The 14,061-nt window shown below is 31.4% G+C and overlaps 1 protein-coding gene across 3 annotated transcripts in view; it reads right to left on the reverse strand.

Annotated features, from left to right (window-relative positions):
• Positions 1-588: 588 nt before the first annotated feature.
• The window catches only part of LOC145296802 (coiled-coil domain-containing protein 83-like), a 277,113-nt gene continuing 263,640 nt past the window's right edge, over positions 589-14,061 (reverse strand). For all 3 annotated transcript variants that reach the window (XM_080142876.1, XM_080142877.1, XM_080142875.1), the window contains one exon: positions 589-1,082. In XM_080142876.1, the coding sequence (XP_079999002.1) occupies positions 906-1,082 (177 nt within the window). In that variant the 3' untranslated portion in view covers positions 589-905. The remainder of the gene's footprint in view (positions 1,083-14,061) is intronic.

Raw genomic sequence — 14,061 nt, forward strand, 5'->3', positions numbered from 1 at the left:
TTGCGTAATATTTGCGTAATATGTCATTGTAAACACAAACCCCTTTATCTATCTATCTATCTATCTATCTATCTATCTATCTATCTATCTATCTCTCTAGCTCTCTCTCTCTCTCTCTCTCTCTCTCTCTATATATATATATATATATATATATATATATATATATATATATATATATGTACGTTTGTTTAAAATAATTGCCTACCAAACCCCTGTTAGTTTTTGGTCTACAGACATGAAACTTAATATATAGGGTATTCAAACTCATGCGAAGCATATATTTGAGTTTTAGCCGGGGAAAATCGGTGCAAAAGTGTGAGATTAAAAAAACGGAATCTGCCAGGTGAAGGTCATATGACGGCATTACGAATATGCATACGTAACGTAATAGCTATCGGTTCATGTTTTTATTTTAAGCCTTGCAGCAAACATGTCTTTATAGCTCAGGCATTAACGGCAAAGTAAAAATTACATCGTAAGTTAATCAAAATATCATATTTAAGCGTATTTTACGACCGGGCGGCCGGCTAGTATTGAAATAATTTGAAATCTCACCTTCTCGATGGATATCCATAAACAACAAAAACATTTTATCTTATTTATTGTATATTTTTTTTATTTATAATTTGAAAATATAAAATTATCAAAATTAGAAATTGAAATAAAAAAAATGATAGTATTGAGTTCCAGACTTAAAGTAGGAGAACAGTTTGGGTTCTTATTCATTAGCAAGCGATGTCTAGAGCGCACGTTGATATTTTAATAATGGCTCTTAAACTTTGATATGAAAATGATTATTTCACTCGTCTGGAAATATATCGGCAGAATTGGTGTGTAAATTTAGAGATTATTGATTAAAATTGGCACAGGAGAGAAGAAATTGAATAATATTCTAATCGTGTCTTTTATTTCTGAATTGATTTCAGACGCCGGAGCATTAGTTTGGTCACCGGCCAATCACTTGGAAATCGCTTCATGGCATTCAACTCTGGTTGGCTTTTCGGTTGAGGAACGTGAAGAGGGGCCAGCTTCCCACTGACTGCAAGGAGTTTCCATTCAATTGGTCCGAGCTTCAGCAAATCCTATTAAAATAACAATGAAATACTCATCAGACAGAAGGCAGCAATGATAATAATGTTTAACGAAGAGTTCTTACCTGAAAATAAACTCTCAACAACATTTATAACTTTTAATCTATGGCGAGACATGCATACACACAGACAAACACACACACACATACACGCATACATATATATATATATATATATATATATATATATATATATATATATATATATATATATATAATTACAAAGATAAAGATAAGTATAAGCTCAAAATTACCTATCAAAGTAACAAAAAGCTCAATATAGTTGATAAAGAAACAGGACAAATTGACGATGAAAATAATAATTGAAGCGTGATTTAGGAACAAATTATTGTTATTAGTAGCATTGTTATTAAGATTATGTCTTTATATAGCGCCAATATTTTTCTATCATTTTTTCTCCATTCCAAAATCACGTTTTCTTTCTCCGTCATTTCCTGTTCAATTATTTTTCATATGAATATTAATAATAAATTAAAAATAAAACCGATTTCTTTTCTATGTGCCAAGCGCGGACAGCCCCAGCACAATATTATTGATCATAATTTATTTTGAAAACTATTGACGCATTGTATATATTTACAGATTTAAATAAAATATAAATTTGTTTCATTACATAATCCTTATTTACAAAAACATTTTTATGGCTCCTTGAACTTTTCATTAAGATCAATATGTAGTACTTGGTCTTCACAACATAAGTACGATTTGACGCCGGAAGTTTTCATGTAATTATCTCCCTTGAAAAACATACTTACTGAGAAAGCACCCATTATATTATGAATGGATTAGCGTGTCGTAGAATGTTCACTTGTAAAGACGTAAGTAATGCCAGTAAAGCTGTGATTGACATCAGCAGATAGGTAAACTATGAATGAATAATGAAATATCGTTTTCGTATTTGCAATCACTTGTACTTCTATGTATTTTCCAGTTGTTTTGAAGAAAAACAGGAAACGCCGAGAGGAAAATGCCAGTTTCTTCTTCAATTACAGAATGCAAGGAAAAGTCATTCCAGAGACAAGAATCAAAGCCAAAGAATAAAGCAAAGAAATTATGGCCGAAATGCACGGCCGACCTGAACAGTAGAAACAACAAATAGCAGATAACATCTGATCAGCAACCTTGTTAATAGTAATAATAATTAAAAAAAAGCATCTGAGATCTCAAATGATATTTGCAGGCCTATTTTCGGCTTCGTTGCTTACGGAAAATATCAATGTGACAAACAGTGAACGAGCTATTTTCAGCTGGACTATTTAAGTATTCTACGAGCAAAAGAGAGATAAGGAGATTCAATGAAGAAATAGTCTATACCAATACTGGACACGCGTGTCTGATTTGTTTAGTTTGACTATTTTGTTTTATGCCATATGAACGACTTTGAAGGATCATTCGGTGCTGCATTCAGTTCTCAATATCTGCAAATACTAAATATTTATAGATTTTGTATGCATTTATGTTCTAAATAAACAGGATGTAAGTGATAGATTCTACTTAACTTATAGATGTGATCTTGGCAAATATTATGAGACTGAAGACTGCCTCTTGGGAGGTTGGGTTGAGTGTGGAAGCGTGTGTGTCTTGAAGACATATATATATATATATATATATAGAGAGAGAGAGAGAGAGAAAGAGAGAGAGATATTGATAGATTCTCTCGTCGATTTCCAAGTTGTCTGAAATCCAAATACATTTTGCAGGTTCATCCTGATATAACGGGAACCAGTGCGTTAATGTGATTATGCCAGACACTATATATATATATATATATATATATATATATATATATATATATATATATACACTGATGAAGACTGAAGGATCGGTCGAAAATAATGTACCTGTAAAACAAGTTTTTTAATTTTTTTTCATAATATTATTTTGTATTACTGCACGTCACCAATTGAAAACGAATAAAGAAAATTTATAAGCTTTTATACTTTTCGTATTCTTTTTTTTATACATTTCCATTCATATATATATATATATATATATATATATATATATATATATATATATATATTACGCCACACCTTGATTCACAATCTTACCAGAGGTTTCTTTTGTATACTCCAAGGAACAACTTCCTTCCCATTGTTCTGCCGATAAACTTTATTTCCTATACTTTGTTTTCCCTCTTTTGTTATACATTTTCCTTTTTTCTTTTTTCTTCATAACACTTGGAGGCGGACAACGTCGATAGTTTCACATGAGAATGTACGCTACAAATGTGTTAACACCCGATGCAAACATGCTGAAAAATCATGGACAACACATCATCATCATCATCACCATCATCATCATCATCATCATCATCATCATCATCATCATCATCATCATCATCATCAAATAAACAACCCCTCATCATCATCATCATTTAATAAACAAGCCATTATCATCATCAAACACACGGCCCATCATCATCATTATAATCAAATAAAAACATTTTAACCCCCCCCTTTCAGACTCAACCAAGCTTCTCTCCTGTCATCATAATCACTCTGACTCACATTATGCGCCAATTGAAATAAATCGATCTCGTCTTGGGGAAGCTCAATGTCTTGACAAGATTCTGAGACTGACCTTCACTCTTGATCTGAATTGGAACATATACATTCAGTCTGTTGCCCAGATCGCTGGGAAAATAGTTGGATCACTCTACCTCTCCAAAAGGAATCTCACTGCCGATGCAATCCTCTATCTGTATAAAAGCCACGTACGCCCTAAAATGGAGTACTGTTGCAACACCTGGGCAGAAGCTGCTTGGCGCGCCCTATCCAACCTTGATAAAGTTCAAAACCGACTTCGAAGCCTAGTAGGTGATGCCCTCTTCTTTATCCTGCAACCTCTTTACCACAGAAGAGACGTTGCTAGCCAGTCTCTGCTTTACCGTTATTTTCATAGCAAGTGCTCGACTAAACTCAAGTCTATCGTCCTCCCATTACCAAACTTTCACAAAAAAAAACACCCGATTAGCTACAATCACGACATACTATTCCCCCCAACTCTCTCTCTGTGTCTAAATATAAACGCAGATTTCATGAACAAATCTTCTATCCTAGAACTGCCCGTCTGTGGAACACTGTTCTGCTGTTCTGTTTTCCGGTTGAATGCAATATAGTAGATTTCAAATCCAATTTAAACAAGTTCTTGTGGATCTGCCCCCATAAATAATCGAATTCTACCCAATTTACACCATTAGCGATTACTATACTACCACCTTACATTCATTAACCCTTAAACCTTCGAAAAACCCCAGGCAACGGGTGGCCTAAACGTTGAGTTTCAGATCCTAACCTTTTTAATTTCAGTATTGAAAAATCTCACGTAACAGTTGGTCAAAACGTTGAGCTTCAGGTCTTGCACTTTTTCCATTTTAATTCATACCAATTTTCATATATTTATACCAACGGCTATTGTGAGTCGGAAGGTCTCTTGATTTGTTACCCGTCTGGATTGGTTGACGATATAGGTCTACTCATAACGTATACAGTTTTTCCTCTCACTTGATTTCCGTATAGATGAGTCTAGTGTTACAGCAGACCATTCGATATTTTCCAGTCATTGCGGAAATGAACACGAGACAAAATGGCGCCATAAGATAAACAAAACAGAAAAGCAATCAGGTCGTCGAAAACCTTAAAGTGAAGAAGAGATGACGTAGATTATATGCAAGAGAAACAAAAGATTAGGATCTAATTAGTCTAACAGAAAGTTTAAGTACGATTACAGAAGGGATGAAGCCTTACTCGGGATAGCATGAAAGGAGAGTGAAGAGAGTAACACAAACGCACATCGAAAATAGAAATCATATTAAAATATCAAAAGAGTGAACGAATTATATATATATATATGTGTGTATATATATATATATATATATATATATATAGTGTGTGTGTGTGTGTGTGTAGAACGATACAATTGTCGCCCTAGAAAAGACGGCATGATTCCATTTCCGTTTGACGCAAACTGTTTTTCTTTTTTGTTGCAGACCATCTATTAGTTGACCATTTGTGCACAATTCCAAGAGGAACTTCTAACATGCCTGAAAGTGACACAATGTTCAAAGAACGAGATCAAAGATGCGCCACTGTACAATTCATGCTTTCCACAGATCCAAGTTATGACAAAAAGAGCATTGCCAGCACCCTCAAAATGCATCGTTGGATTTCCAGGAATAACAGCGACGCACCTAGGATGATGAAAATAAAGTTTTCGGCCACGGTTATAGTCTTTGGTATGATTTCAAGTAAATACCACAACTTGTGACCTCACATCTTCGAAGTCGGCTTGAAAGTCAACACCAAAGTGTACCTGGATATGCTGAAGAGTGTGGTCATCCCCTGGTGCAATCAGGTGCTACCAGACCCTGGGTGTGGAAACAGGACTCGGCGCCGGCCCACAAGTCCCAAAATACCCAAGCTTGGCTTCAGGAGTGCTACGACTTTGTTCACGTTTTTCACTGGCCCACTCCTCTCTTGACCTGAACTCACTGGAATACTTCATTTGCTCATACGTCGAGAACATCACAAACACGACCTCCCACAACACCAAAGCCAGCCTAATCGTCAGGATTCGCCGAGTATTCGCCAAGTATTCGCCGAGCTCCCGTCGGTGCTTATTGAAAAGGCATGCTCCCAGTTTCGGACCTGTATCGAGGTGGTGGTTGAGACTGAAGACGGCTACATTGAATAGATGTAACCTCTACTACATAATCAAGTTACTTGCATTGATTTTTTCAATAAAAGTTTTAAAATAAAGCTGTAGTGTTGTTTTCTTTAGGGCAATACTTTATCGTCACACCATATATATATATATATACCAACTCTTATATAAAAGTCACTTAGTGTGTGTGCGTGTATGTGAGTTCCTTCCTCATAGATTCCGAAATGGCTGAGCCTATCTTTTGCAAATTTCACACAAAACTAATTTATATGTCTGGAAGTATTCTTAGATATGGTTTGTACAGAAAATCATCCGAGAAGTAAAAAATCGTAAAAATTTGATCTTAAAAATAGTTTTTCTCTAGTATAAATATAAAAGAAGACTTTTTTACCGGGGAATATTTTACGTTACACCGAACAAGGGAAATAATAAAATATTAGAAAATCATTTTCGAAAAATCGAAAAAAATCCGATCTTTTAAAATGGTCTTTCTCTTTTATAAATAAAATTGAAGGATTTTACGTTACCCCGGCAAGGGAAATAAGAAAATTAAAAAAAATAATTTCTTCTTAAAAACCCCCCAGATTTTTTGTTAACTGTAGATATAACTAAGTGGTAGAGCACTCGACTACAGATCGAATGATCCCCTGTTAAAACCCGGGTGTACCTCATCCTTTTTAATGTTTTTTTATTAATGAATTCAATTTACCATAAAAGAAGAAGTACAATTTAAAATCGCCGTAGATTATTTCTTTGTTTGCATATTATAAAACTAAACGTTAATCAGGAGCGACTTTTTCAGGCCATTCATCGTTAAGGCGAAATATCAGGTGACGTTATATTGTAAACTAACACAGACGGAATTTGATGAACGACATTATCATTATTATTTTATCATTATTATTCGTTTTCCGAATAAGTCCACCAGGAAAATTCTGCCTTGTAATATATAATAATCAATAGAGGATTGATTCTATAATAATACATACGCAATATGAAGAAATGAAAATATCATGTTTAAGCGTATTGTACGACCGGGCAACGCCGGGCGTCCAGCTAATATATATATATATATATATATATATATATATATATATATATTGCTAATTCCTACCCTCCGATGAGAAGGAAAGTATTTCTTCGAAACTCCGCGGATTAAGGACTATCCACTTATCAAGTGTTTCCTTTTCAGATTAAATATGTCTAACTCTTTTTCAAAGTGTTTTTTACATGTTTTATTAACTGTTTGCTCTTATATATATATATATATATATATATATATATATATATATATATATATATATATATATATATATATATATATATTAGATGTTTTTGTAATTTTCCCAATTTTTCGTATGGTCGTTCTAATATCTCGGTAATATTTGTGTAAGAAAGTTCCATATTTGTCTTCGGCCATCCGTTTTTTTGTTGTTTTTTTTTTTGCACTGATTTTCTTCAGTCGTCATAAGGCAGTTTTTGATTACTGTTTCGTTTAAAATGTGGATGGTTTTATACGCTTCCGTTCAAATTACATTTTTCTTAAATATTTACTTAAATATTACTTAAAATAGTGAAGCGTCTCGTATGTAAAAAATATGTTTTTAACGCGTAAAGAAGGTGTCTAAAATAAATGTATAAAAGTTTAAAAGTGTGATTTACAAAATGGTATGGAAATTAGTTTTTTTAAATTAATTAATGTATAAATTTACATTACAACATATATATATATATATATATATATATATATATATATATATATATATATATGTAACTGTATGTGCACATACACACACGCACACGCATACACACACATATATATATACAGAGAGAGAGAGAGAGAGAGAGAGAGAGAGAGGGGGGAGGGAGAAAGAGAGAGATGTTATTTGTTTTTGTTTTTGCAATACGTTTTGAATAAATTCAATTATTTACGAAAGTGCATTATTACCTAAATGCGAGTGTGGAATAATTTTCCCTTTAACCAATTTTGTACCCCCACATGGGGAGCGGCATATATATTATTTTGAAAATATAATTATCCACTGACACTATATATATATATATATATATATATATATATATATATATATATATATATATATATATAAAATGGGTTAAGAAATTACAATGAAAGAAAGATGTACGCAGGACAGACCGTCTGAAACGCACGTAAAAACGATTTCAAGTACTTAAAAACATTATTACAATGATCCAAACATAATTCTCAATGAAAAACCACGACACGATATAATAAAATAATGTTAAAAAATACACATTGTTGGTGACTACTCCCTTATTTAAATATATATATATATATATTAGATGTTTACGTACCCAGGCACTTTCAAATGTTATTACTGTTTTCAAAATTTACATAGTTAATTTTCTGCTGTTTAGATATATATTTAGCCCTTTCGAAGACTGATAAGCGTAAATGAGGGTGAAATTCGAATCTTAGACTTCTGGTTTATTGGCTGTCCTGGTTCATTTGAGCTGCGACGTTGTTTGACTCGAGAAATAATTATATCATCTCTCAAATTCTAATACGTATATTTTAAGAAAATTAAGCAGAAATGTCAATTGTAAAGTGGTCATTCTAAAGAAAATTGTCGAGATTAACATAATGTACAAATGTACCACCCACCCAATTGTTCGCAATTTTGAGAATTAGCCCGGAAAATAAAATTAAATAAAATACTCCACAGTATACAAAATTGGTGAAAACACAAGTGTATAACAAATAAATGTTTCCGTATGCAATGGAATTTACATTAACACTGTAGCGTAGGTAATCGGCGTAAAAAAATCTAATCGTCAACCGGAATAGTAAATTCCCCCCCAAAAAGCAATAGTAAATTCCAAAAAAAAAGCAATAGTAAATTCCAAAAAAAAAGCAATAGTAAATGCCAAAAAAAGCAATAGTAAATTCCAAAAAAAGTAATAGTAAATTCCAAAAAAAAAGCAATAGTAAATTAAAAAAAAGTAATAGTAAATTAAAAAAAAAGCAATAGTAAATTCCAAAATAAAAGCAATAGTAAATTCAAAAAAAAAAGCAATAGTAAATTTAAAAAAAGCAATAGTAAATTCCCCAAAAAAGCAATAGTAAATTCCAAAAAAAAGCAATAGTAAATGCCAAAAAAAAGCAATAGTAAATTAAAAAAAAGCAATAGTAAATTCCAAAAAAAAGCAATAGTAAATGCCAAAAAAAGCAATAGTAAATGCCAAAAAAAGCAATAGTAAATTCCAAAAAAAAAGCAATAGCAAATGCCAAAAAAAGCAATAGCAAATTCCAAAAAAAAAAAGCAATAGAAAAATTCCAAAACAAAAGCAACAGTAAATTTAAAAAAAAGCAATAGTAAATTAAAAAAAAAGCAATAGTAAATTCCAAAAAAATAAAAGCAATAGTAAATTCCAAAAAAAAGCAATAGTAAATTCCAAAAAAAAGCAATAGTAAATTCCAAAAAAAAGCAATAGTAAATGCCAAAAAGAAGCAATAGTAAATTTAAAAAAAAAGCAATAGTAAATTAAAAAAAAGCAATAGTAAATTCCAAAAAAGCAATGGTAAATAAAAAAAGCAATAGTAAATTAAAAAAAAAAAGCAATAGTAAATGCCAAAAAAGCAATAGAAAATTCCCCCCCAAAAAGCAATAGTAAATTCCCCCCCCAAAAAAAGCAATAGTAAATTCCCCCCCAAAAAAAGCAATAGTAAATTCCAAAAAAAAGCAATAGTAAATTAAAAAAAAAGCAATAGTAAATTCCCCCCCCAAAAAAAGCAATAGTAAATGCCAAAAAAGCAATAGTAAATTTTAAAAAAAGCAATAGTAAATTCCAAAAATAAAAGCAATAGTAAATTCCCCCCCCCCAAAAAGCAATAGTAAATTCCAAAAAAAGCAATAGTAAATTGCAAAAAAAGCAATAGTAAATTAAAAAAAAGCAATAGTAAATGCCAAAAAAAGCAATAGTAAATTCCAAAAAAAAAGCAATAGTAAATTCCAAAAAAAAAGCAATAGTAAATGCAAAAAAAAGCAATAGTAAATTCGAAAAAAAAGCAATAGTAAATGCCAAAAAAAGCAATAGTAAATTCCAAAAAAAAAGCAATAGTAAATTAAAAAAAAGCAATAGTAAATGCAAAAAAAAGCAATAGTAAATTCGAAAAAAAGCAATAGTAAATTCGAAAAAAAAGCAATAGTAAATTCCCCCCCAAAAAGCAATAGTAAATCCTCCCCCAAAAAGCAATAGTAAATTCCCCCCCCCAAAAAGCAATAGTAAATGCAAAAAAAGCAATAGTAAATTTAAAAAAAAGCAATAGTAAATTTTAAAAAAAGCAATAGTAAATTCCAAAAAAAGCAATAGTAAATTCCCCCCCCCAAAAAAGCAATAGTAAATTCCAAAAAAAGCAATAGTAAATTCGCCCCCCAAAAAGCAATAGTAAATTGCAAAAAAAAGCAATAGTAAATTTTAAAAAAAAGCAATAGTAAATTCCAGAAAAAAAGCAATAGTAAATGCCAAAAAAAGCAATAGTAAATTCCAAAAAAAAAGCAATAGTAAATTAAAAAAAAGCAATAGTAAATGCAAAAAAAAGCAATAGTAAATTCCAAAAAAAAAAGCAATAGTAAATGCCCCCCCAAAAAAGCAATAGTAAATTCCCCCCCAAAAAGCAATAGTAAATCCTCCCCCAAAAAAGCAATAGTAAATTCCAAAAAAAAGCAATAGTAAATTCCAAAAAAAAGCAATAGAAAATTCCAAAAAAAAGCAATAGTAAATAAAAAAAAAAAGCAATAGCAAATGCCAAAAAAAAGCAATAGTAAATCCCCCCCAAAAAGCAATAATAAATTAAAAAAAAAGCAATAGTAAATGCCAAAAAAAAGCAATAGTAAATTCCAGAAAAAAAGCAATAGTAAATGCCAAAAAAAAGCAATAGTAAATTCAAAAAATAAAAGCAATAGTAAATACCAAAAAAAGCAATAGTAAATTTAAAAAAAAAGCAATAGTAAATGCAAAAAAAAGCAATAGTAAATTTAAAAAAAAGCAATAGTAAATTAAAAAAAAAGCAATAGTAAATTTAAAAAAAAAGCAATAGTAAATTAAAAAAAAAAGCAATAGTAAATGCCAAAAAAAAGCAATAGTAAATTAAAAAAAAAGCAATAGTAAATACCAAAAAAAGCAATAGTAAATTTAAAAAAAAAGCAATAGTTAATGCAAAAAAAAGCAATAGTAAATTTAAAAAAAAGCAATAGTAAATTCCAAAAAAAAAGCAATAGTAAATTTAAAAAAAAAGCAATAGTAAATGCAAAAAAAAAGCAATAGTAAATGCCAAAAAAAGCAATAGTAAATGCAAAAAAAGAAAAAGAAAAGAAAAGGAAAACATGTTTTTTTTCAGTGCGGGTTTTTATTTAGGGGGGGTGGTGGCTTAGTGCCCTGTCAGTATTTCGTACATGTTTACATTCCCAAACCATTACTGCATTTACATTTTTTCAGTGTTCCGGATGTGCAAGCAAAGACGGAGAAGGCATTATGCATATAAAGTTTTTTACTTGTGCACCTTTGTTCCAGTAAATAAGGTTATCAGGTTATGTTTGTTTATGAGCGATTGTGATTCTTTTTTTTTTTTAGTGTTAGTGTCTCATGGGAAGAGCGACGCCAGTTTTGTAAACTTTTAGAAGAGTTCGTTTATTTAGGAATTAGTTTCATTCTGGAATATGAAAATGGCAAGTGTCAACCTATCAGAAAGAGCGAAACATGGCTATTGAATCATTATTGTTTAGGATTCGGAAATCGGAAATAATATGTTATGTCTACGTATGCCTTAGCCAATTACGGAGGGTATAATCACCATATAGTTGAAAAATGCAGGATGGGACCCGGTGATAACTGGTAGCGGTAAGAGCACTAAATATTGAGAGAGAAAAATAGGAACTTTTTCCCTGTAGATGTGGCGATTGTGATGGTGTTTCTCATCGGATATAATGTAGCATTTTACTATCACATAGCAGAAATAGTGGTCATAACCTATATAAGATAGTGGCTATCATGGTAGATGTATTGAATTTGTATGTGGCATCTGTTGTGGAAAATCTACGATCCTTTGGTTCAGAGGGGAATTTCTGCAATCCAAATAGTATATATGGAGATAATTGAAATATACAGAAACTCTTTATGGTGTACGTACCGTCACAAAGCGAAAAATGTCATATGCTAAAATGTCATATATATTGATCACGTAGTTTTTTACGTATTTTTACGATTTTAAGAGAAAATCATAATTTTTCAGTCACGTAACTTCTTATTTCAGTAGCGTAAATGCATCTAATTTTGAATTACGAAGAAACTGTGTTTATACTATTTCATCTTGTGCGATACAAACAAAAAATTGAGAAAATAATAATAATCGATTCGAAAGTTTGGACTGTAAACAATTAATATTGGAACTAATTAATTTATTAACCTCATTATGTCTGTCTCTCTATCTCTCCCCATTGTTGCTTCCAAATTTTACTTTCGGTTTCGATTGTGGCTGGTGGCACCTAAGTCACATTTTTTTTTCATTTATTTTTTAAATCACTACTATGTTTTGGGTACAATATCACATGAAATAATCTACACATAATTGACTCTATCATAATAAAATTGAAAAATATTTTAATTTATCCAGATTTCTTAATCTGGATAAATTAAAATATCATATTTAAACGTATTTTACAAGAGAGCAACGCTGAGCGCCCCCCTGCATGTTTGTTTAAGATTACAAGATTTCATTAATGAAACCAAAGTAGCATCTTTCATTATTTTAATTATTATAAATGTAATTTAATGCCAAATAGTTAAGCCATTAAAAGCATGTTCAAAGAGAAAATAATCAAACCCGACAATATTCAACTGAGTAGGTTTCATATACATATAAAAGCACTCTTATATACTGTAATGTTTTGAACACACATACATTATACCTGATGTTATATATATATATATATATATATATATATATATATATATATATATATAATATATATGTGTGTGTATGTGTGTGTGTATATATATGAATAAATGTATATATACATTTTGTAGTCAGATCATGTCATATGCTACTGGTACAATGTAATCTAGTGCTACCTGCCTCATGGTCGGGTCACCGGCGACTAAACTGGTTCCCCCACCCCTTGTTTGGTGAGGAGGGGGGCTAGTCTCCCTGAAGGATTAAAAACAAGAACTTCCAAAGGGCAAATGAACCCTTTTTGGGGGTCAACGGCCAACTAGCACCGTGTGTGCTTGTGCGTATTATGCTGGGGTGGAGAGGGCTCCCGTAAGCTGTAGTGAAGGCAACCTTTCTAGGAGAAGCAAATCTCTGATTAAAAAAAAACATAAAGACCAGTACCCGCATTAAGCAGGTCTGTAGTTTAACTTGTTGCTGGCTATCTTGCTCTTGCTTGTTGCTGGATCTCAATATTTTGAACCGAGAGAGAGAGAGAGAGACTTAGCTGTCGTACAAAGCTAAGACTCTGTAACATCATCTGTGTATAGATACTCCCTCAGGCATTTGTCTATAAAAATGGTCCTCTGGCGATGGAAGTAATTTTTGGGCTCATGGATTTAAGTTTCTGAGGGAGTGGCACTCGTCTGACAAGATGTTGCAATCATCATACATGTATATGTATTACTAGAGAATATCCAATTGAATATATTTCAATATATATGTGTGCGTGTTTGTGTCCGTGTGTGTGTGTGTGTGTGCGTAAGAGAACGAGTGGATATGTGTGTATGAGTGTTCAGAATAATCTCTTTAATGAAAAATATCATTTTGAATTTTGGAATACGGTAGAACCTCTAGATACTGTTGTCCCAGGATACAGTTGCGATGATGAATACGATATTTTTCCGGCCCCTGGTATGGTATTTTCCCCGATTTACGGTGTTATTTATGTTATTTGATTATATACATGTGTATTATATACTGTACTGTATTTTGTTACTAATTTTTAATGCCTATCCCGGTGTTTTACCGTATATATTCTATAAAGTACGGTGAGTAACATAAATATATTATTTATCATATATATATATATATATATATATATATATATATATATATATATATATATATATATATATATATCTTTTATTTTTACTAGCAGACGGTTCGGCGTTCCCCTGTCGTAAAATACGCATAAATATTATATTTTAATAGTATTTTATGTATATTTCTTATGCACTAGTGTAGAGCTAATTCTCTCTCAATTATTATCCAATGCATAGTTATGATTTAAAAAGTTATAAAAATAAACATACCT

This window comes from Euprymna scolopes, chromosome 17, assembly GCF_053919585.1.
Source record: "Euprymna scolopes isolate OS-2025 chromosome 17, ASM5391958v1, whole genome shotgun sequence".
Lineage (NCBI taxonomy): Eukaryota > Metazoa > Mollusca > Cephalopoda > Sepiida > Sepiolidae > Euprymna > Euprymna scolopes.